Source organism: Protomyctophum parallelum (assembly GCF_964188405.1).
Source record: "Protomyctophum parallelum genome assembly, chromosome: 20".
Taxonomy (NCBI): domain Eukaryota; kingdom Metazoa; phylum Chordata; class Actinopteri; order Myctophiformes; family Myctophidae; genus Protomyctophum; species Protomyctophum parallelum.
Window position 1 is genome coordinate 32,085,453 of NC_139718.1, and position 25,129 is coordinate 32,110,581.

The 25,129-nt window shown below is 41.3% G+C and overlaps 1 protein-coding gene across 1 annotated transcript in view; it reads left to right on the forward strand.

The window, feature by feature from the left end:
• syne2b (spectrin repeat containing, nuclear envelope 2b) overlaps window positions 1-25,129 on the forward strand; it is a 186,481-nt gene that overhangs the window by 10,355 nt on the left and 150,997 nt on the right. The window contains exons 3-23 of the mRNA XM_083791824.1: window positions 9,496-9,557; window positions 12,131-12,226; window positions 12,319-12,396; window positions 12,651-12,743; window positions 13,170-13,378; window positions 13,605-13,804; window positions 14,472-14,572; window positions 14,803-14,892; window positions 16,341-16,397; window positions 18,607-18,720; window positions 19,071-19,208; window positions 19,690-19,854; window positions 19,950-20,062; window positions 20,232-20,400; window positions 20,877-20,973; window positions 21,581-21,780; window positions 21,882-22,043; window positions 22,915-23,055; window positions 23,254-23,355; window positions 24,432-24,605; window positions 24,730-24,888. Of these exons, the coding sequence (XP_083647950.1) occupies window positions 9,496-9,557; window positions 12,131-12,226; window positions 12,319-12,396; window positions 12,651-12,743; window positions 13,170-13,378; window positions 13,605-13,804; window positions 14,472-14,572; window positions 14,803-14,892; window positions 16,341-16,397; window positions 18,607-18,720; window positions 19,071-19,208; window positions 19,690-19,854; window positions 19,950-20,062; window positions 20,232-20,400; window positions 20,877-20,973; window positions 21,581-21,780; window positions 21,882-22,043; window positions 22,915-23,055; window positions 23,254-23,355; window positions 24,432-24,605; window positions 24,730-24,888 (2,720 nt within the window). The remainder of the gene's footprint in view (window positions 1-9,495; window positions 9,558-12,130; window positions 12,227-12,318; window positions 12,397-12,650; window positions 12,744-13,169; window positions 13,379-13,604; window positions 13,805-14,471; window positions 14,573-14,802; window positions 14,893-16,340; window positions 16,398-18,606; window positions 18,721-19,070; window positions 19,209-19,689; window positions 19,855-19,949; window positions 20,063-20,231; window positions 20,401-20,876; window positions 20,974-21,580; window positions 21,781-21,881; window positions 22,044-22,914; window positions 23,056-23,253; window positions 23,356-24,431; window positions 24,606-24,729; window positions 24,889-25,129) is intronic.

The following is a 25,129-nucleotide window of genomic DNA, read 5'->3' on the forward strand; positions in this document are numbered from 1 at the left end:
GAAACTACAGAAATGCAAAACATATTTTTTTTTAATAAACTGGTTTGCTACTCTGCTTAACTATTTTAGACACACATGCTGTTCTCCTCCCCTTATCTAGAAACAATGTTTTCTGGATCAGTTTAGTGAAGTCTTGTTAATGTTTTCCCAGCTATGTCACTGCCAGATGGCTCAGTGTGCCGGGTGGATGATGTAAGCCTTGTGGCCCTGCTGACAAGCATCTTGTTAAAGTAATTGTCCCAAAGTCTGCTTTTCTCTGCAGATCTTTTGCGGCTGTGAGGATGAAAGAGTAGAGGCTAAATATAGTTTAACCTAGCTGTTCAGGGTGAACGAAAATATGTGAATGAATATGTGTAATGTTTTTATCGGCAGGAAAGGTTGGGAAGAATAGTGCATTGAATGACCAATTACCTGCTTAATAGTATAAGTAGTAATCCACTGCTGAGTGGAATACTGAAAAGTGTAATCCTAATTAATAAGCTTAATTTAAATGCTTTACAATCCAGATGATTTTCATAAAACATGCCCCCCCCCCCCCCCCCTAAACATATTTAAAGGTATATTCAGTGATTTCACTCAAAAAACCTTAGGTTTCGTTTTTGGCTGTGGGACCCAGCCTTTCGTCCAATCAGGATAGAGAGTCAAAAACGAAACCTAAGGTTTTTTGACCCCCAGGGGTTAACTGGGGACAGGGAGGAACTCCTTATATGGCCAGCACACTCTATAGTAGGGAGGATTATCACAACAAAACAAAAAAATAAGTGATATTTGAATTAAGTGAAATCACTGAATATACCTTTAAGAGTAACCGCCTAGTTAAAGAAGAATGAAGGATTGCACGTAAAACATATAATCAAGCTGTGTAAAGAAATTATTCTGCAAAGATGGGCCTGTTTAAGAAAGCTCTAACCTGAATGCATGTTGGGACAATGTGCATTACAATGTATAGTCTTTCTGATTCCACCCTGTGGCACCATGAAGGTTCACAGTATTTGCATACTGCTGACACTCGACGATCGAATTAGGAGGATGATCTAAGCCTGTATTAATGCTACCTACCGTATTTTCTGTATGGTAAGCATTTTTCTAAACGCACAGCTCGATAATTTGTGGATACTTATGGTGTGTGATGTGATTGCTTTCAGGGAGTTTTGTCATACAACCCTTTAATTTTTGATGATGTGGCTCGGCAGGAAGCCTACATTTGGAGTCATACATCATAGACATATCATAGACGATTTATACCAGTGGCTGGGCAGTGTGTGCACATGAAGTCTCAGATCCACATTGGAGCCACGCCGTTCCCATGATTCAAAATTCGTAATACATTTTTATATACGCTATATATTTAGATAATGTAGTATAGAATATATATGTGACCAGTGCCAGCAGAATATGCCTCATGTCGCCAGAATGAACATGCCTTAAATCAATAAATAAACTCGTTTTTTTTTTTTATGTGATTTTCTTTTTTTTTCATATTAATACAGTTTGAATGTTGAAGAAGGTTTTCATTCAAACAGATTGTTCATTTGGGCAAATGAAATGTATACATTTATACGTCAAAGTGGGCTTGTTTTTTAACAAGTTTCTGGAGGCAGAAGAGCGCAGTTCCGAGATTTGCATGTTGGTTACGATTGGTCCTGTAATCTCTTTGTCCTCAGGTTTCACGCTCTGATCACCGCCCATTAGCGTGCTTGTGTTTGTAAACACAGAAGTATTCTGGGCATTTGGGTTAGACTTTACAGAAAATAAACAAAACCACGTATAGCTACTCGCTGAAATACACTTCCCAGCTTGGAGTCTTTCACCAACAAACAACAGGCTAGAAGCTAGCTAGCCTAGTTAGCCGTTTGTGTCGTGTGTTAAAGAGCAAAGAGATCACACGTCTTTTCTTTTAATCACAACTCGCTCATTTCTTGCTCATTTAAAAAAAGGTTATATACTATGTAAACTATGAAATGCAGGCTTTCATTTGGTATATAGAACGTTTGTGTAGGCCGTCTCTAAGAAACGGTATCAATTGAAAAGGAAATGTCGGAAAATAGCTTAATTTTTTTCCTCGCGCACCCAGCAAAGAGCTACGTCTTTTCAAATACGGCCGTTAGTACTGTTAATTCAACATCCGGTGAGGGGAGGATACGGATCGTGTATGTATTGTGTATATAAATCAGGGCATACAGTGGGTGGGCTTTAGACCGGATGTAAGCCTTGCACACTAAATAGACACCCGATGTAGTATGAATCCACCCATCGAATGCACAGGAATTACTATAAATGAAACCAGGCATTGTGACTGCATGTGGACAGATCTGTTTATTAAAATAGCAAATCTACAAGCGCACAACATCATAGCCTGATGCGTCGATTTTATTTATTTAAAATACTGGGTCAATTGTCTGACTTTGATTGCTTAAAGTAGACCTGCATAAAATGGTGTACTGCAGCTATTTACAACCAGGTAGTGTATAAGTTAAATTGAACACTTAACTTAATATTTAATACTTGAATACTTATACTTAGTATTTAATACTTAGTACTTTCAAAAGGGTTTATTGGGGCACCTTACAAATTGCATTGTTTGTTCTACTGGCTTAAACATGTCAGTGTTTCTAGTGTTGCACTGTTGACAGCTAAAACGTCCTATTGTCTCTTGTCCCTCCCATTGTCACACCCACTTCTGTCCAGCTCTAAGGTGATAAAATGTTGTGAATATTGAAAAGGGCTTTTCTCAGCTTTGGGTGAAAGGCCCCAGTCATTTTAAAATGGTTATATCTCCTTCAATTATTGTCCAATTTCATTGAATGATACATCATATGAAAGCTTACATTCTGTACTTTAATAATCTGTAAAAATCTGAAAAATGGAAAAGGCGACATGAGGCATGTTTTGTTGGCACTGGTCACATATACTGACCTGGGATATGACGTCCCAGATCCGTATATATTTATGACGGTTCCCAGTTCGATTCCGGGCTCCCCCAGAGTTTGTGTCGAAGTAGAGCAAGACGCTGAACCCCTAATTGCTCCCGATGACCAGCCTTGTATGGTTTCCTCTGCCATCGGGGGGGGTGTGTGTGTGTGTGTGTGTGTGTGTGTGTGTGTGTGTGTGTGAGAATGGGTGAATGTAATGCACAGTCTATGTAAAACGCCTTGGATAAAGGCGCTGTATAAATGCACCATTTATTTACAATTTTACAGTATTCCTTCTGTTTGCTCTGAACTCTCTACAAGGCCATACCAAAGAGTAACTAGCCTCATTACATGTCTTGTCAGGACAGGCCTGAATCTGCTGTTCCTGAGTGTTTTAGAAGTAGGCGGGACTTGACTCACCTGTTTAGCTGCAGGCTTGACTTGCTGCAGTTTGAGTATTAGCTGGTTTGACGAGAATTACAGATATTTAGTGGTTTATTATGTCTGTGCAGACTGTGCTTATTGAGTTATGGATAATTCTAACGCTGGAGTGAGCACAGTTTGTTTGCTTGAAGAGGTTTAGTTTTACACTGATGTACAGAAGAATGTTGGTTTTCTAACATACTGCTGATACAAAACTATTGATGACATAATGGGTGAGTTTTTCTTTAAACTGATATTATAGCGTTCAATATGCTTTGATATACTACCATTCTTTTAAGTATATTTTTAATCGCAATATGCAATCGTTCTATATAATATAGAATAATAGTCTATAATAGTCTATATAATTCCAGTCTATAAGAATAGGATTTCAACCTGTGTCTTTGTGGTACCAGTAAGGGATTGGTCTAACATGTTGAATTAACCATAATCCTGATTGATCATGGTTTGATTTAGCCGAGCAGTACAGTCTGCAAAGTTACCTGATACCAGTCAATCCAACAATGAAAGCAAGTCTTTTCATTAAACAAATAATAATTGAATCACGATCAGTTTGAAGCCTCAGAAATTACAAATCTTCTGTCTTATTCTTGTTTAAAGTAGTGGCTTTCCAACTTGCACACTCAGGCATGAAGGAAGCATGAGTTCAAGTCCGTTGCTCTCCCCATGTCCCCCATATATGGGGACTAGGTTTAGCAAGTGTGTGTGTGTGTGTGTGTGTGTGTGTGTGTGTGTGTGTGTGTGTGTGTGTGTGTGTGTGTGTGTGTGTGTGTGTGTGTGTGTGTGTGTGTGTGTGTGTGACACGGCTTGGCCTGTTGTAGCGCCACCATGAGGCTGATTTGAAAACTGTCAAGTGGCATTTCTTCCAAAGCCTAGTGGGAATATGCATGCACAGTTTCACCACAATCGGTAGTTGGAGTTGTTGTGGCGATTTGTACAAAACGGGTACAAAGCGGGGTACTCCTGAAAAGTTTAGAAGTCAATCGCCAATGAGGGTGGATTATGAGAAATCAAACAAACCCGTCTTGATCACATGACTATGGAGAGCATGTGTACCGAGTTGCGTGGAATTTGGATAAAATCTGAAATAGTAATATTAGAAAATGTGTTTTACATATGTCGGCCTCCTTGTGGCGCTATAAAGAGCAGATGTGGGTAATGTAATAGGGGGCGGGATTGTTTACCCGTGTAGGTCTGTTGCGCGGAAAAGTGTGTCCCAGTATTAATCGGTGTCCGTCCCAACATGCATTTCACTGGTGACACGTGATTTGTGGGGAGATGTTTTTTTTTACGCAAATTAATGAAAGATGGATGTTTGGCGTGTGTAATGCAGATCAGATTGAGGTTGGAGGACAGGGCTGTGCGGCGCTAGGTTCCGTGAGGCGGTCCGTGCGTTGTGGCGTTGTGAGATGGCGCAGAACGCAAGCAGCTGTCTTGCTCTATGCTAAGGAAGTACTCTGACTGACTGACAGACAGTCCGCTAAATTATTAATAGGATATATATGTTAGGGTTAAAATGGTAACTCCACTTTAACTATTCTTCCTGGATTAGATAGAAACCTCCATCAAGCAAGACACCCAAAAGTATTCAACCCAAAAGGTATTTCTCTCTGGTGAAACCAGAGGGGAAAAGACTCTGAAAGAATTTGACACAGGAAACCGTGTAAGCAATCAGATCTTTAGTAAAGTCTTCGGTTCAATAGTTGTTACAAGAAATGTCAAGGCAGCAGGAGAGAGATTCTCTGTGCTGTAAGTGTTCAGAACCCCGTTACATCATTTTGCACATACATTTATACTGGCAATCATTTCATAGATACAGAATTCAGTGGTCACATTGCAATAGGTCGATCGGTGATTATCAGAGTACAGCGTCATGAGCGTCCGATTGTCTGAATCCTGTTTTTGACTTTTAATCACGTCGTGATTAGGATTCTGTTGTTATCTCTTTATCTCATGGGGTGAGAGGGTGTTTATATCCTCATCTTTAGAGCAAAGTTGTTTGTCAGGTCATGCGTCATATTTTTCCATCTGGAGAGGATGACAGCTGATAATAGGATTAATACCAAGCAAATATGGATATAAAATCACTGGGTGACAGGGAGATTAATTAGGCAGTCCTGTACACCAAATACAAGGTCATTTTTAACATAGTAATAAGATGTGAACAAATACCAAAGAAAATATCCATCAATATATATAGCTTTTCTGCCTTTATTGATAGTTTACAGTGGGGATAGACAGGAAACTGGGAGAGAGAGACTGGGAGTGACACACAGGGACTCGAACCCACAACTTTCTGTCAGGCATTAGAGCCTATAATTATGTGGTAATACTGTATATCTGAGTCACTCAGTTGGAATAGATTCTGATGATTAACATTAGACAACCTGTGAAGTCCGTCCATCCACAAGAGGCCTTCTGGCTTCTGCTAAACCGATCAAGAGGAAATCCACTCTATAAACTTTGTCAGCCCACAAACACAGACTGACAGAGATGGACAGACAGACTGACTGAGCTAAAAGGAAATCATACAAAAACAGAACAGGAAAGCAGATAGGAAAGACGACAAAGACAAACCAACAAACTAAGTGACAGACCACAGAAACACAGACTGAGGAAACAGATGAAGACATTGACATTGGCAGACTAATGTACTGTAGGAGAAAATATGCAGAGAGGTTGGATGGAAACAGACCAACCACAATAACTGACATACAGTCTCAACGGACAGCCAGAGTGTGGTTTGCCTGGTGGGTGGTGATGGGTGGTGATCCACCTGAACTCAGTGAACTGAAGCCGCACCCACAGCTGTAGTTGTATGATGAAGGGGGAGGGGTTAGGGGAGCGGCTGATAGTGTGATGTCACTATATTGCTGTTTATTTCATTGGCCCGTTTGACTGTCAAGGGTTCAGCCTCCAGGAAGAAACCCTAAATACAAAGTTAATACACCATTGCACATAAAAACGACTCCAGGGTGTCTAATGAAGTACTATCACCTCATAGACACATGAAAAACTGGAAAAATACAAAAATTGTACACTCCATCTTTTTGGGACAAAATGCCTCAAATCATCAATTGCCATCCAAGGCGTAAGAAGAAATGTCACCCTTTTCACATTGTCCAATTATTGCGCCACCAGGAGGCCACAACCTGGCCTGCCCTGTTGGAGACCTGTGCCCCGAGGGGCACTTTATCTAGTTTTACATGTTTTTTGAGTGGTTTTCATGACCCATGGTTTCATACTCACACTGCATAGAGTACTTAACCTTATTGATTTGACGTGAATTGTGATGTTAAAGTGAAGATAATGATGCTATGTTATCACACCACAGACTTTTAATAGGCAGCCTTTGTTTGATTATATGAAACGATCAATAGTTATTATGTTTCACCCTTGGCATCTGGGTAAAACCACAATATTGCCAAATACAAGAGGTTATTTTCTTTTTACATGAATGGACACTGTCCATACTAGCAGCCTGGCATTGAATTCATTATTATTAAGACATTGATATTAAATCGATAATTTTAATGTTTCACCTTTGGCATCTGGGTAAAATCCATAATATTCCCAAATACAAGACGTGTTTGTCTTTGACACTAAAGCCAGTCGTCCTCGACTCTTCCATGCTGGTATTGATTCCACTGAGGACAGACGTACAGATTATTATACTCCAATAATGCTCAACAGGTCAACTCGTCTCAAATAAATCTCTCTGTCGCTGTAAACCACAAGGTCCAACTCTCCATCTCATATCCAAAACGAATGCAATGCCATCCCATTACTGTATTTCTCAATGCAAAAATAACAGATCAACAAGCAGATCTAGTAAATCTGCTATTTGAGCTATGAAAAAGAAAAAGGCAAAATTGACAGATTTTTGGGGGTATAAGAGAAATGTATTGAGAAGTGTGCACAAATACTGATGTAGTACTGTATATTCAAATATAATTCGTACACTTTTGTATAGTTGTAATGTGCAATTATAATGTGGTTGTCACAAAACCCCAAGTAATTTGTCTCACAGCACACCAGTGTGCCTCAAGTCAAAGTTTGGGAAAAACTGGTTTAAAGTAATCGCTAGGCTCAGCAACAGGTTTGTGTTGAGGTATATATAATCAAATAGTACATTTAATAGTACATTCAATCTGACAACAACTAAAGGCTCATACATAGTCTGGATTTTCGGTGGTTAGGTGACCACCGAACATGACGTCACGAGCTGCGGTGAAGAGCAAACCACCGCCACCGCTCCAGCCGTTCTCTCTGTTTTTACTCACCACCGCTCAACGTTATTTCAGCTCCGGTGGTCAGCTCACCACCGCAGCGGTGGTCACCTCATCACCGAAAATCCAGACTATGAATGAGCCTTAAGCCTCCTTCCTCACCTGGTATCTCAGTATCCACATCAAACATCTATTCTAATCTATTAAATACACTGCATTTGACCTGTAACAAGGATGAGAGAGTGGAAATACTGTACATGATTGCTATACTGTCTGTTAAAATAATTCCACAACTGCAATTAGTGGATATTCTTCTCGTCTTCTCGCTTGTGCACCATAGAGTAGTTAACCTTATGGATTTGATTTGGATTGTGAATTTGAGAAGTTGATAATGGAATATAATGCTGTGATATTGTTTTTGATTGATTGATTTATTTATTAACAGTTTGCAGAATTACAGTACATTTCAAGTACAACTCAATACAAAAACTGTTAACAGTGAGTGGATGACACCATAAAGCATTACACTTGTTTACAATAGGGCCCACCATTTTCAATTCATCAAAACATTTACAGACGTACAAATATACACAACTATATAGTCAAAAATAAATCATCGACGGCCAGTTTCGAATTGCAGCCGTCCGTAGGTGCCCTTTGAGAGCAGTTTTGAAGGAGTCAAGGGATTTGCATGTCTTAATGACTGTTGGTAGGGCGTTCCACATTTTGGTGGCATAGTAGCGAAATTAAATTAATCCCTTGTTTGTGCCGAATCTGGGTTGCACATGGTTTGTTGAACTCCCTCTGGTGTTGTGGGTGTGGACTTCGTTGAAATTAAGGATAATGTGATAATATTGTCACCCACTCTAACCAAGAAGCCGTCTGCCTTGCTGAGATAACTATTTGTCGCACCAAATACAGACATACTTTTTAAAAGGGAGCCTTTGTTTGAACAGAGGAGACATTTATGTTAAATCGATTTATGTTTCACCTTTGGCATCTGGGTGGACTGATATTATATCCATCGTTTTAATGTTTCACCTTTGGCATCTGAGTGCACTGATATTATATCCATCGTTTAAAATATTCACCTTTGGCATCTGGGTGAAACCCATAATATTCCTAAATACAAAAGGTTATGTTTTTCTTTGACAATATTGAATTCTGTTCCGATGGCGTAACTCCTCCTGTATAGAGGCTTATTTACTCCAATAATGGTCTTTTATTAAACTCTGTAAGCCTCAGGATCCAACTCTTCATAAAAAAAATATATCATTTTTTGGGATGGTTTACATTGTAATATTTCATATTCATATTTTCATAACTTTGGAACAGGAGAGCTCAAATTCTATATTGGAATATCCTGCGTGGGCAACACATTTCTACTACTCTTCCCAGAGTGTTTGCACAAGACCATAACGCTGTGCGTTGCAACTTGTTGTGATTGTGAGCTTATACAACAGTTATTTTCTCTGGCACAAAACCAAATATGGTATAAATCAGGCATAACAATGATGAGCATAGGGCTTAGCTAATAAAAGTGAACAAGTTGCCTGATAAATGAATTAATTCTCTTTAATAAGCATTCTTTAATAAGCACCAAATGTGTGTGTCACACACACACTGTGGGTGAAAAGTAGTACTAGTAAAGTACTAGTAAACTAGTAAATAAAGCTTTAAAGATGAAAGATTAGTTTTTTGTGCTCACACTGTGGCTGTGGGTGTTCAAAGCATTAATGTCACTTGGTATTTACTATTTATATGAAACTGAAGAGTGAATTCAGGTGAATGCGCCAGTATTTCACTTCAGTAAACAAGTAAAAGAACGATTATTCTGTCACATCCTCAAGCGTTCGTTTTTGTTTTTCATGTGTACAAATATGATAAACAGTTTTCTCTTCTTTCAACAGTGGAACAGGAGCAGATTCAGAAGAGAACCTTCACTAACTGGGTGAACGCTCAGCTGTCCAAGGTGAGTTTATATAATCAGTACAAGGTGACAGTTTAAATGTAGACATTCATTCTGCATGCACATCCTGGTTTGTGCAAGCTGCCATTAATAGTGGGTGCGTGACATTAATAGTGTAATAGTGGTGCTTGTGTTATAATAAAAAATATTATTGGGCTAACACATATACATTTCTCTGAACTTTGACCTTTCACCAAACAACCCCAGTAGGTCACTTCACCTTTTATTTTCAAACCATGTGAGAAGGTCATATTCTCTCACTTGTAACGGTAACATTTTACTGCACCAAATTTGAGAAATGTCACTTCATAATCACCTATTCTAGAGAGACTTATAAAGTGCAAGATCAGAGGTATTGCCATGAAAACGTATTGCCAACAACATGGTAAGAGGTTGAGAGGTTAAGATAACAAGGACGTGTTACAAAGTAACTAGGATTGAGTCTGAAGGAGTGGGGGTTTAGACATAAGGTTGAGCACATTGTTGTTGTTTCATGATAGCTGTGTTAATAACACAGAGTTAAATTAAGCCACACCATTTTGGGGGTATTAATCACAGTTGGCCCCAAAAAATATTCAGAGTGATTGACTTTCACTCAAGCTGAGTGTTTCCTTTGCTTAGTGGCTGATAAAGCACTAAGTGAAAGAAAGGCACAGCCTGAGCAAAACACATTGCTCGTGTCATCTTGAATGAAAGATCCTTGTTCATTTTTGGGCCAGCTAACTGTCACATGTATAGGTTATGTTTGCTGTTATATTTATTTATACTAAGCCACGAACATTTTCCCTGCTTTTCTGTACTCATTCTTGTACTGGATAACTGACATATGAGCAGTTTTCCAACTGCTGTGCTGTTCACATGTATTCAGGGGTCATGTTTCACATGCATTCACATTGTTGTGATTGTGATGCTGCTGTGTCCTTCATACAGACGCCATGTGATCATTGTTGTGACTGTGACGCTATGTCCTTCAGGCACTCTCACCATGTGCAGTAGTGGACACTGCCGGGCAGTGAGCCTCTCTGTTGCTCATTCCAGAGGTCAGCTGTACATGTGACGGGGGGTGTGGCAGGGGTGGGTGGGATCACTAGGGGAGGTGCAGTGTTGTGTAAATATAGTCTGGAGGAGCAAGGTTCACAGCAAGTAGACAGACAGCGACAGACGGCCAATCCCCGCCCCCTACACTACACCACACCAGTGATTCTCAACTGTTTTAATGTCAAGGACCACCAGTTTAATATGCATTAGGCCCTGGCATAGACCCCAGTTTTTTAAAGTTATGTTTTCAGGGCATTTTTTTATTACTTGTATTGACAGTGACATTGGAGAGAGAGAGAGAGAGAGAGAGAGAGAGAGACAGACAGGAAATGTGGAATGACTTGAGAGTAGGGGAATGATATTCAGCAAATGGTCCAGCCGACAGGGAATCACACCAGGGACTTGCTGATCAGTGCATTGGGAGGGGGTCCATTTGGTTCCATTTGTGCACTCTTGGAGTGACGGACCAATGAGGGCCCATTTGGTTCTTATCAATCATCTAGCTGGGGACTCCCTGAAACCGCCCCACTAAACCCACTAAACAAAAACACTAACATAAAAACTAACAAGCACCAGTCTTCCTAGTCATCTGGTTGCATGCATTAGGCTATTTATAAAATGCCCGATGCCTGCAACCAGATGAGTAGGAACACTGGTGTGTTAAATAGTATTTAAATGTATGAGTCAAAGCATTTACATGTTGCACCTTCTTCCATAACCTAAGGCCCAAAACACACCAATGCAACTACTCGCAACTCTTTGCAACCCCTTGTAACAAAACGGTTTTAAGGTTTTATGTCACACCAATGCAACTCATTGCAACTGCCATTGGGGATAATGGTTGCATGCAACTATCTACTTGCAGCCGTTTGTTAGAAAAAAGTTGCATGGGAAATCATTGGTGTTGTTTGGGCTTAAGTTACTGCAAGCTGTTCCTGGATTGCCTTCAATACTGGCACAGCTGAGAACTGAAACGCAATAGTTTTCTGTTAATTGAGATATGCCATCATCGTGCAGCCCTAGTTATGCATGTTTGGTCTGTGAGTGTCAGCCAATAAACTAGAGCCAACAGGATGGTGGGGAGAATTACTATCAGCTGTGGCCTGTTCACATTAGAGTTCACACTGTAATGGAAACAATTAAATATGTAATTTTATTACTTACACATCGCAATGATGTGTGCCATACGGTACACTGTACAGTGTGTTGAATTCTCAGGGAATGGCATCTTATATCAAAATATCTTAATGGGTTGACAGTGGGTGGATGTTGCTCCAATCCATACCAACAAGTTATTTTTTTATGTTGTACCCCTTAAAATGTAATCAATTTGATCGATTTTGATCAATATGTAAACAACATCTTGAACATTACTGTAGGTATGTTGGAGAAACTAGTCCCTAGTGTAATAGGGTGTGTGTGTGTGTGTGTGTGTGTGTGTGTGTGTGTGTGTGTGTGTGTGTGTGTGTGTGTGTGTGTGTGTGTGTGTGTGTGCACGCGCTTGTGTGTGCGCGCGTGTGTGTGTTATGCCATTGCAGAGGAAGCCACCATGCATCGTGCGGGACCTGTTCAATGACTTTCGTGATGGTTTTAGGCTGCTGGACCTGCTGGAGGTGATGAGTGGGCAGCGAATGGTAAGTCTGTCTGTCTTTCTCAGACCAGTCCAGCACTGAGCATAGCATCTGTACATGTTCTTTCATCCGATTGATTCCATGGTCTCTTCCAGGGTCGTGAGAGAGGCAGAGGTATGTTTCAACATAGGAGCAATATCGAGACAGCTCTGTCCTTCTTAAAGAAGAAATCGGTAAGGGACTGTGTGTGTGTGTGTGTGTGTGTGTGTGTGTGTGTGTTTGTGTGTGTGTGTGTGTGTGTGTGTGTGTGTGTGTGTGTGTGTGTGTGTGTGTGTGTGTGTGTGTGTGTGTGTGTGTGTGTGTGTGTGTGTGTGTGTGTGTGTGTGTGTGTGTGTGTGTGTGTGTGTGCGTGTTCGCGTGCTTGTGCAAATCCTTTCTTATCCATTTTAGTCTCCCCGGTAAGAAAGAATATGTTTTCTCTTCCCAGATTAAGCTAGTCAACATTAACATTCCCGACATCATCGATGGTAAGCCCTCCATCATCCTGGGACTCATATGGACCATCATTCTACAGTATCATGTAAGATTCAAAGAACACAAGAGAGAGTGTGCTGTGTTTGTTCAGTGTTTACATCAGTTTTTCAGGTATTATACATAATTGTGTTATGAGAGCATTTCATATATAATACCCTTAAAAGTCACACACTCAAAATGTTCCAGTGAATGCAATCTTTCTTTTACTAAATGTGTTTTCACACGGTAGTGTTTGTGTATTAAACATCTGCTAATTGCCTAAAACTCAAATCCTAGCCAGTAACATATAAATTCCATTAAATGGAAACGGTACAATCTAGTAAAATCCTATCTAAATGTATCCCTTTGTAACCCAGAGAGGGTACAAATGTAATGACGTTGACATTCAAAGAATACATGTGTTTACTGTCAGAGTTAAATAATGAACACTGGGGGATTTGACTGTGCACCCTTGCTTGCATTGTTCTTGCAGATTGAGGAGCTGGCCAGTAGTCTGTCGTTCAGCTCCCGTCAGTCGTCCATGGAGTCCCTGGCCAGTCTGGACAGTCGCTCCAACTCCACGTTGTCCAGCCACTCCGCCAGCAGTAGCTCCCTCCCTCAACGGAGCTCCCCGCTATACAACCGCTACAAGATCTCCGCCAAGAAAGCCCTGCTTCTCTGGGTCAGAGAACAGTGTCATAAGTATGTACATATCCCTGCCCCTAGATCCATAACCATACTTACAGTAAAGGTCCTTGCAGACTGGACGCGTTTCTTGGAAAACCGGTGGAAAAACGCAGAAAATCCGAAAAACGCAGCAGTGTGCAAGGACCTTAAGTGTAACTGAGGTCGGAACACCACTCATCACCACCAGTACTTTAGTACTGATACATCAGTGTAATTATCTGACCCGTCTCTCCATCTTTAGGGCTGGCTGTACTCTGAATGTGAAGGACTTTAAGGCCAGTTGGAGGAGCGGGGTAGTGTTCCTGGCCATTCTCTATGCCCTGCGGCCAGACCTGGTGGACCTCTCCAAAGCCAGGACCAGATCCAACAAGCAGAACCTGGAGGAGGCCTTTCGCACTGCTGAGAGAGAGCTACGGATCCCCAGACTGCTGGAAGCTGACGGTACACCAATTTGTTCACATTCTGACACATACTGTAGCATGCAAACAACAAGTACAGTGAATTCTTATTTCCAATGTACCGGGAGCGCATCAAGACTTATCAGGTTGTAGTTAGCCCACTAATAGTGTGTGTAGTTCCTTATAGTTAGAATCTGGCTCAATACTTCATCCCAGTTCAACCCCTTGCTTACCGCTCCAACGTCTGGCTTTGTGTGTATGCCTACAACCCTCGCCCTCCCACCCCGTGACAAGTGTGATTTTTGAGGGGCGCTAGCCCCTCCTATGTCCAGCTTTGAAGGTCTGATGTAAACACAAACATTGAAGACAAAAGTGTGTAAACACAAACATTGAAGACAAAAGTGAGGATGCAAATTATGATTGGCCAGCATGAGATGATGTATGATGATGTACGATAAGAGCGCCCCTCACTTCACACGGGTGTGATTTCTTTGTATGTACGGTATGTACGTATGTATGTGATCTTCTGCCCTAGCAGTGATATGTCATGTTCACAGTTTAGCAGACTGTTGTGACTGTGTTCAGGCCAGGGTGAGAGGGGATAATGCTCTGCCAGTCTGCTGACTCGCTTGGCTGTTGCAGTGATTTGAAACACTTGCTTGTTAGTGTGAGGTGGATTATGGAGGCTTGTGATTTGATTTTGGATACAGATGTGGATGTTCGTGACCCGGATGAGAAGTCTATTATGACGTACGTGGCCCAGTTCCTGCAGTATTCCAGAGATCTGCCTGTACCAGAAGAGGACATGCAGGTCTGTGTACCAGTCTTTTTGCTTTCAGCCAATCTTGCTTCCACTTTTTCTACTGTTGTCTCCTTTATATTTTGAAATAATCCTGTATTTCTCTTCTCTTCTCTTCTCTTCTCTTCTCTTCTCTTCTCTTCTCTTCTCTTCTCTTCTCTTCTCTTCTCTTCTCTTCTCTTCTCTTCTCTTCTCTTCTCTTCTCTTCTCTTCTCTTCTCTTCTCTTCTCTTCTCTTCACAGTCCCTGAGTCCCACTCCTTCTAAAAGTTCCTCTCCTGTCAACCTGCCTATTCACTACACTCCTGCAATCTCTGCCTCTCCTCTGCGTCAGGTAGATCTGTTGACTCTCTGTCCACCTCTCTCTCTTTTTCACATTCCTTCTTTACCCTGCATCTAAATTATTTGTATTAGTACAGAGGAGTCACTATTAATCTGTGTATCTACAATATGTGGCTGTGTCACTCCTTCCTTATCATCTCCTGACACCTGATTCTCACCACAATCACCGCAACATCACAGCTTCCACTAGCTAACCATTGAACTACTACCTGCCATTGGCATGAAACACAAAACATTATCACTGTTGAGACACACATCATTTAAATGCCACTCAAACTGACGTGACGTTTGATTTATTTTTCTCTTTGAAGACACAACAGGATTCATACTAGCACAGCTGTTTAAGTAAACCATTCAGGTCTTCAGAACCAAATGTACTTGGGGAATTAATAGGTTGATTACTGGACAGGGCAGATCACGCAGTGCAGGACGAGTTGGTCCTGTTCTCTAAATTCACAAATGACAGCGTGTGACTTATTCTATCTTTCAAAATGATGAATGACAAACAGTAGAGGCCTCACGGCAGTCGTTTCTGTCAACAGTCTTCTAGATAGTAAACTCATGCCACATCACTCATACCAAATGATCCCAGGCCAGTCATCTCAAGTGTCCATTTGAGTTTCCACTCCTACAGGTACTATTATTGGGGGAGTACAGATTAAATATGACATTGTTTAATTAACAACTCTTAAAATAGAGTAGTTACCAAGAGTTCCCCTATTGTATGAATTGTATGAATCCAATGTATGAATGAATGAACCATTGTAAGCGCTTTGAGTATAGGCACGTAGTGCATAGAAAAGCGCCATAAAAATGCAATTCATTATTATTATTATTATTTTTAGATGTACAAAATAGTTTAGGAGTCACATAGAAACCTCATATGAACTTCTCTGCCAGTTTGATCATGTGTTTCAAAGACGCTACAGCTGTCCCCTTGTTCAGTTACATCATAAACACATTACATAACCTTCAAATTGAGCTTGCTGTAGTGAAACTTAAAATGAAGCTTATAGGGTGTGTTGTCATCTCAATTTAAACCCCTGTCTTGACTACAATCCAAATGTTTGCAGTACGTTTTTCAGTTTCTGCTGCGGTGAAAACACATCCTGTTAGCATTTCTGCCAATGAGACAATTCATTGCTCTCAAGATCTCATACAGGTCTTTTCAAACAGTGCTGATAGTGGTGGGTGTACTAAGTAGAAGCATGAAGAATAACTAACAGACAGAAATCTGATGCTTCTTTTTAAAGAAACATTAGATACAGTACTAGGAACACACGTACTTAGGCTCTTTACCGTGTGTTCCGGTCATGACATTTACTGTATCTTCATTTACCATCTTATGCTGTAGTCTGCACATGTTTTTGTATGGATCCATGTGCATACTGTATGCACATGCACCCGCACGTGTGTGATCATACTGTGTTCTCTGGTCAGGCCCACCTGCTCCAGTCCCAATCTTACAGTAGTACTGAGCCCACCAGAGCTGCAGTGGTAAACAACTCTTTCTGTTCTTGAGGCTTGAGCTGAGCTGCCCTGTGTTTAAAAGCACTAAAGCAGACAACTGCTTTGCTACGCAAAAACTAGAGCTTGAACAGGAAAACATTTTTCCCATAATTTTCTTTCTTTACAACTAAATTGAGTCCAAGGACTAATAACTTTGCCCAACGGACTCAACCTTGGTATTTCACATACTGTATGTGTGTTGTTGATGTAGTGATTCTGAACACCTAACCTCAACCTAACCCGAGAGTGCTTGTGTGAGAACTTTGGGTTAGGGCCAATTCCATGAGGTTATGATAAACTGTCAAGCTTTACGCTCATCTAAGCAGCTGCTTCCATTAACCCACTCACAGGTTTACAATGTTGTTGATATGAAATAGATTTCCCAAAAGCACCCTTGAACTAAATCCTCCTCTGCTTCATTAGAAGTCTATTTAAAATGCACATTATTCATTTCCTTATTTGCATTTTATTCATTACTTTCAGGGGATTCTTTTGCATATGCCTCTGAGACATACATACACGGTCATTTATCCATTTGTAACTCAGAGAGTGAATACATGTAACCTAAATGGACCCTTTGGGTTAATTTGGTTACATTTGTACACTCTCAGACTTAAACGAACACTGAGGATTTTACTGTGTATGTAATATCAGAGGTGTTGACACCATAGTAGCAGCCGTAGGTAAGAATCTTCTGTACCATTATCTACATGCAATGGAAAAGACATGTAGATTAATTTACCATGGATACAATGGTGCTTTTAAGAAACCTAGCTCAGGATACGTGAGAACCAGTTTAGAGTACACAATGACCTAAAAAGTCAATTTGGGAAATATTCATAAACTGGCTGCACGCAAGTACACTAAGCAACCAGGCAATTAAGGCCTTAGCACACTAAAGACATATGGCATAGTAAATACCATAGATCCTAATCATCCTAGCACCCTAAGTCGTTGGCTGTATACTCTAAACGCTAAAATGTTTCACTGTTGAGAATCAACAGTGAACTGAACAACACTGTATGTGTAAACACTTCACGTATGTCTTTTTATAGACTCCAAACGGTCCAAGCTACAGTAGTCATCAAGAACAAACAAGAGAGTTGCTGTACTTGTGGTGTTGCCATTTTGTTCTAAAAATTCTATAAAAACTGTCCAGTAACCAGAAAACACCCACAATTATACTTAGTAGAACAGTAACAATAGAAAAAGAATTAAGTCCATTTGTTTTAAAAAGGATGAAATGTGTTTTGGCCAGGCTAAATGTCTACATAATGAAAGAAAATGTCCTACCATTTTTCAGTCAATTTTGTTGTCCTTGAAATCTTTGCGTGATTTATATGTCAGGATACACTTGCAGGCTTGGACTCGTTCAGCAACAGAACGCAATGCGAGAACTCACTCTTTTAGGCCTATACTCTGTCTGAGTGCGATTACTTTAATAAAGGTTGTACTTGTAGCCTATATTATCCGCCTAAGGCGAGTCATTGAGACACAGACAGACAGACAGACATACAGACAGACAGACCTGTCAATGCGCTATACAAGCGCGGTGAGCTTTGATGATCGGCTAAATTAATATAGCCTTGTATATAAATTCATATGTCCTTGTAGGTTATCTATTGTGTTGGCCAGGGGGCACACGGATAGGAGCACAAGCGCTCAGACTGTATAGGTGCGAGAATATAGTTGCACACATGGCTACACACACAGTCACACACTCACTCACTCACTCACTCTCGTCGCTCCTATGCGGACCTCCGTGATCCCCCAAGGGTCCACGGGGACCCCCCCACCCCCCCAGGGGTTCACGGACGAGGGTCGGGCCATCCCTCCACGGAACCGGACCGGCGAGGCGCACGCGGTGGTGCGCCGATCCCCGGGCACGATGCGCGCGTAAAAAGGCCTGCTGCCCTGCAGGTTCTCCACGGGGAAAGGCAGCATGCACCCTTTCGACGTATTAATTAATACGGCACGACGAGTTGTAATACGCCGACGAAAAATAACATTCGTAAAAAAGAGCCAAGCTGATTAATATTCCACCTCCATTGCTCATCCTAACTCACTTTAACAAAGTCCCTTTTGTATGGTTGATTGATTGCATGAAATAATGAATTCATATTAATTTGTTTACAAATGACAGATATGTAGTGCAAAATGTGTGCCATTAACTGTTGTTTATATGCCATTTTGCCAGGCAACACCCAGTCAGAAGGCACAGGAAGTCACATGTTGGCTGCTGCAGGCATATGAGGAACTTCTTGAGGGATGGGACTCCACAGAGGGAGAGAGCTACGCGGAGAGATACCACGTATGTGTGATGGAAACATTTACACTATTTCCCTTTAAGCTGCTTTTATATCTCCGGGCCCTGTGCCCCTGAGAAGTGCTTATATATATTTTTATTTTTTTAACACTTTTTTTTTAATGCAGCAATGAATAAACATGTGTACATTTTGTTGTATCCGACATGTAAATAGAAGTGCTTCTTTTAAACCAGGGGATAATTTAAACCTAGGACACCAAATGCCATTTAATTGATTTCCTTGTAGAATAAATAAATTGCAGTAGTCAGATTTCCCCAGGACCAGAGTTGAAGCAATTTGGTATAGAGATAATTAGAAAGTGAGCGTACCTTTCCGTCCGTCCGTCTGTCTTCAGGTGTTCCAGACCTTTGTGGTGTCCTTTAATGAGCAGCGCCGTCCCGTCATGCCTCTGCTAACGGCGATGAGGCGAACCCCCAAACTCAGCCAGGAACAGAGAGCCCTCAGAGAGGCATGGGACGCCCTGGCTGACAAGGTCTGTTCTACTTTTGGGTTCTATTTTAATGTTACATTTTGCAAGGTAGATGACTGGATATTGCACAGCATCCACAGTTTGATTCAGATTGGGGACCTATGTTGCATATCTTCCTTTTCTGCGCCCTCGGTTCAATGTCTGACTGTACTCTCTATGATGAAACATAAACTACAGTACATGAGACAAATGTATTGCATTAGAAACAAAGGGAGTCTACCAACTCAGATGAAGACCGCATAGGTCGAAACGTTAGTCGTTTTTGGACACTAGCACCTAATAAAAGGCTTAAAATGTCTGTGCTGCTCCAGTGTCCTCTCCTCCTTCTGCAAATGTATTGCATTACTTTGGACATTAAAGTTGTTAATACATTGTGCTTGCTTATGTACTGTAATCTGTATATTTGTGTGCTTGCTTATGTATATCTGTGTGTGTGTGTGTGTGTGTGTGTGTGTGTGTGTGTGTGTGTGTGTGTGTGTGTCAGCTGCGTGAGTATAAGGTAGAGTTGGACATGAGTCTACCGGCTCCTCTGGATGTGGTCGGCAGCTGGCTGCAGAGGGCTGAGCAGGCTCTGTCTGAGGAGGAGGGAGACCCTCAGAACCACGGCAGGGCTGCAGATGACGCCAGAGAGAAACAGGAACAGCTTAAGGTGCCCTTATTACACACTCAGTCCTATTTTATTCAACTAAATACACCACTGCAAGCTGAATGTGAAGTTGTGTAACTGTCTGTCTGTCCCTCTAGATCTGCATGGAGGAGATGCCTCAGCATGTGAAAACCTTCCAGATGTTCCAGAACATGGATGAGTTTGGAAACATGCTGGTTCCCATTGACAAACTGGAGGAGATGAAGAGGAGGTGGGTGACTGACTGACTGATAAACAGAATATGACCAGATAGTGTTATTTTCAGTAGACTTTAGATAATAAACCTTGCTGATCTTTGGCTTTCATAGTATAGGGCAAGTAAGTGGAATGGAGGTATTGTGTGTTTACTTACTGCTCCTCTGTGTGTTTCTGTCCACCAGGTTCACCAGTGTGAGGGTGACAGCCAAGTACCATACGATTAAACTAGAGTACCATGAGCATCGTCACACCGCACTGGACCTGCTGGGCCAGATCAGAACCAAGCTCCGTGTCTGGAAGAGACCTTACATCTCCCAGGAGGCGGTGCGGGTCCTGCTGCAAGAGTGGCATGTAAGTTGAGAAACCGTTTCAGACATGAAAAGGTCATACAGTATGTTGGGTAGTGTAAGTCCCATGTTGTGTACCGTCTGTGTCGTGTTGGTGTCAAGAAGACTATCTTTTGAGCTCCTGGATTTGTTTGAAATTATGATTCTTATTTGCTAGTGTATGAAGGTGTTGTATTTTGATTCTTATTTGCTAGTGTATGAAGGTGTTGTATTTTGCAGTAGAACTAATTTGACCACTGCGTGAAGTGGATAAGTTAAGTGGCCGCTGTTAAGTTTGAGTTCAAGTCAAGGTACAGCATATCTAGGAAGCAACAGACTCACACTGGAGTATGACACACACTACAGTATGATGATGCAAGAGTACAATCCAGCCATGGTAGACTGCACATATACGTACTCTACCCCATCATTACCAGATATGTGTAAGCTGTGATTCCACTTCTCTGTATGTCTGCCATATCTTGTCTGATTTTGTTACAGGAGCTTGTGGATAAACAGGAACTCCCCTCCCTGTTGGAGTCAGCTCTCCATAGACTAAAACTGATCTCTGAGAAATACACCAGTAAATCTGCTCTTGGTAGGTGCAGTTTAGACTGGTAGACAACACAGGCTCTCCAGTTAAACCTTCTTCATTCTTATCTAATTCTCTTGAAAAAGACACAAAGTTGCTCACTCTTGAGGACTGGGATGTTAAAGGGGGTGTAAGTGATACCGTATGTTTTTAAAATATGTGTTAAATAGCTCTATATTGATATTCCCATATTAACCATTTCTATCAAGTGTTTGTTCGGTAACAGGGGTCTCCTGTCTCTCTTCTCTTTAGTTAACACAAATTAATATTTCAGGTCAGTCAGGATACCAATTTCAACCTTATACAGGATACAGAATAAACAAGAAAGAATGTAAACTCATGAAGTGTTGACTAAACACTCTATATAGCAATGCTTACTCTCAGAATATAGATAAATATAACATTTTAACAAAAATAAAGAAAAGTGAGTTAGGTCACTTAGTTACAGCACCTTTTAATACTGTTGATGGATAGATAAAATAATCGATACAGACGGATGTGCCAGGTGATCTTTCAAAAGATTAACATATAGTAATGTTCATATAGTAGTAATCAAATTATGGTTATAAACTTAGATACATATGCTGATACAAATGTGTCTGTGTCTGTACAGCTGCAGACTACAGCCATGTCAGTAACCAGGTGAGAGAGCTGGAGGAAGAGACAACTCTGGTTCTGGAGGGAGTGACTGCAGTGAAAAGCACTATGGGTAAAGTTCTGTCTGCCTGGGATTCCTACAGTGACTGTGTCAGCTCTCTGCAGGCCTGGCTGGAGCAGGGCGCTGCCTCACACAACCATGGACAGAGACCTGAGGTACACACATGCATGTGCATGCACGCACGCACGCAGACAGAGTACACTGAATTGCTTCTCTTTTACCGTAATAACACTGGCTTATCCACTGTGTTGTCCAGGTCTCATCTAACATTACTGAGTGGACCTCCCGCCATGCTCATCTCAAGGAGGTTGGGAGCTTCCTGGTTGAAGTCACAGACCCCCAAACCAGCAGGAACCTGTCTGAGGAGCTACGTAGGCTCAACATGCACTGGGCTGATTTTGTAAAGAGAACCACACTTGTAAGTCAAGTACATCTTCCCTCTAATCGCTTTACTGAACACTTTATTGTCATGTGTAAGATAAGGATAGTTTGAGGTGCTGTGACAACCCAGCAGCTTTCACAAATTTCACGTATTTGGACAATAATAGACTGTATTTTTCAGGTTGTATTATGGTCTGTCCTTGTTGTCTGTGGGTGTTTCGCATTTGCAAAGTATATGGCCAGGCCCAGTCTTCTAGACATGCAAGGCTGGCTGTACATTGCTCTTATTTTTACAGTACATTGTTTAATCTGTTCAAGAGATTAAAAGATTAACTCTGCTGTGATTGACAAAATCTCATGGCACTCCTTGTGTTGGCCTTTGTGGAGAACCCCACCCATCTGGGAGGCATACACAAAACAGCTGAACACAAACACAGATTTGGAGTTACTCTTTACCCCAGTTCTCATGGTTAGGTTTTGTTTCCCCTCACCATGTACTGTACATCATGATCTTTGACACTGGAATCAGTATTTTGTTTCAAATTACTCTCACGGATACTCGTAATTAAGGGATGAGCCTCCAGTGCTCCACCTTGTTTTTGTTTGTTGCAATTATTAAAAGATTATATAATCTGTACTTACAGTACATAAATCTTATGTACTGTATATAGTAAATAGGCATATATGATTATTGTAGAAGACTAGAGGGGTGAGTTATTGGCCTCTTAGTGGATACAAATAAACTTGCAAAAATGTACTGTCCATGATACAATATAAAGAAAATATAAATGCCAAACATTCGTTCCTCCATGTTATCAGTAACTGATAACTAATTTCAAGTGATGTTTCTTAAATGGATGTAGTGTAGTGGTATTTTAAAAATGTATTCTTGTCTTGTGCTCCCCCAGGATGTTGTGGCTGAGCCCAATGAAGGAGCTGATACAAGACCTCAGGACCCACAGGCTCTGATCAGAGAAGCTACTCAAATCCTCACGGAGCCTGTAGAGGCCATGTCAGGACCCCTGCGCACCTACAGGAAGAGAATACAGGTGCATTTTACAGCTGTGGAGCTTTTACTACATTCTGATTAGTTAAATATTACTTAATGTCTATGGTAATCAGAACACACACATCTATCTGTCTGTCTGTCTGTGCATGTTTATACATTGAATAATTGATATACCGTGCATGCATATCTCTGGCAAAGTCTGTGATTTCCACTGACTTTCCATGACTCTGTTGTCTAGTTCATGATGAGGAAAGTGAAGGAAATGGACCTGGATGCCATGTATCCTTCCCCAGAATGTTCAGCAGACCAGTTACACAAGCTGAAGTTGGCAATGCCTGAGGTAGAGACACATCTATTCTCTTCTTACTTCTGTCTATAATAACCATATTATAGATCACTATAGAGCGTCGCAGTCCCTCCCCCTTTCAGAACAACGAGTGGCCCAGGAAATGGTTCTCCATTCATTTTCACCATAGGCGATTCCTAAATTATTTATTTAAAGACGGTTACGCTGCGGACAAAGCCAACTCGGATCGTGACAAATCATGACAATGAACACAATGTTTTGGGCCGATCAAATAATTTATAAGAAGAAAAACAACAAAAAAAGTCTTGTAACCTGCCGTTTTTTTCTACTTTCTAATTATTTGTTTGGCCCAAAACATTGTGTTCATTGTCATAATTTGTCACGATCCTAGTTGGCTTTGTCCGCGGCGTAACCGTCTTTAAATAAATAATTTAGGAATCGCCTATGGTGAAAATGAATGGAGAACCATTTCCTGGGCCACTCGTTGTTCTGAAAGGGGGAGGGACTGCGACGCTCTATAGAGGGGACATCCAGCTTACCCGAGCACTCCCATGGTTAAATAATTGATGTTGTTCTGTTCTGTTCGTTGCCTTCTTTTTTTCTTTTTCTTTTCTTTTTAAAACTTTTTATTAATGAAAAGTAATGAGAATTACGATACGTTTTAACAGCCTAGCATATTTTCCGGAAGTTAGTATATTTTCCTATGGGACCCAGCAACTACTGGCGATAGTTTCTTCGCCTGCTATGGACAGACGATGGATTTGTGACGACGGCATTGTTCTTGTGTTGCTTTGTTTACCGTCCACCTGGAACGGTGATACGTTTACATTACATACCGTAAAAACAGCAGGAACGCCTAGAATTGCTGTAAAACAACTGTGCCTGTCTAAAATGACAACAAAGTAGACATTTGATTATAATAGCTCCAAGAGAACAAACCATGCTAGGATTATCTATTTTTTTGCTCTACTGAAAACCAAGGTAAAATGACAATAAGTCATGTTAATAATGTTTTGTGATTGCAGGATTGAGTGCTGAAGCCAAAGTGCCTGCCACCCAAACAACCATAATTTACACATTTGTATTCTACGCATGTATTATTTCTCTAGGTGATGCAGACACTGTTGGAGTCGGAGCAGGTGTGTACAGAGCTGCAGCACAGTGTGTCATGTCTGGAGAGTCGTCTGGCTGAGCTCCTCCACTGGGAGGCTGAAGCCAGGGAGCTCTATCCGTACCTCAAAGCTGCAGAACGAAGACAGAGGGGACAGGACCCACGAGCCAGGGTATGCTCTAGTCCAGTTGGTCTCAAACCAGTGGTCTGGGGACCACCAGTCCACCAGTCGATGTAAATCGTCCCACCCCTGGGCGATAGCACAAGTGCTAAGGATCTTTCCTCTTCTGCCACAGGAACTGATATCTAGAGGTCTGCAACTGGAGGGTCTGGTGGTGACAGAGGAGCAGGACCTGCAGATGATGGTGATGACGGGCCAGAAGACGTCTCCCATCCAGTACCTCCATGCTACTGCCATGCAGGATCGAGTACGGGCCGCCATGGCTCAGTCACAGGCTAGTAGTCTTAAAAAATATATATTAATCCGTGCTTTCCATCAGTTAACTATAATGGTTGGTGGCACACCTTAGTTTTGTGCTTTGCATGAGATGAGAACCAGCCTTCGGCACTGTACTCTCTTTTGAATATATTCAGTTCCTGCATCTCAACTAGACTGATCTTGGCATATTTCTCCTCAGTAGATTGCCTAATACTATGAATAGAGGGATGAATGTCACTCTTTTACTACCTGATTGT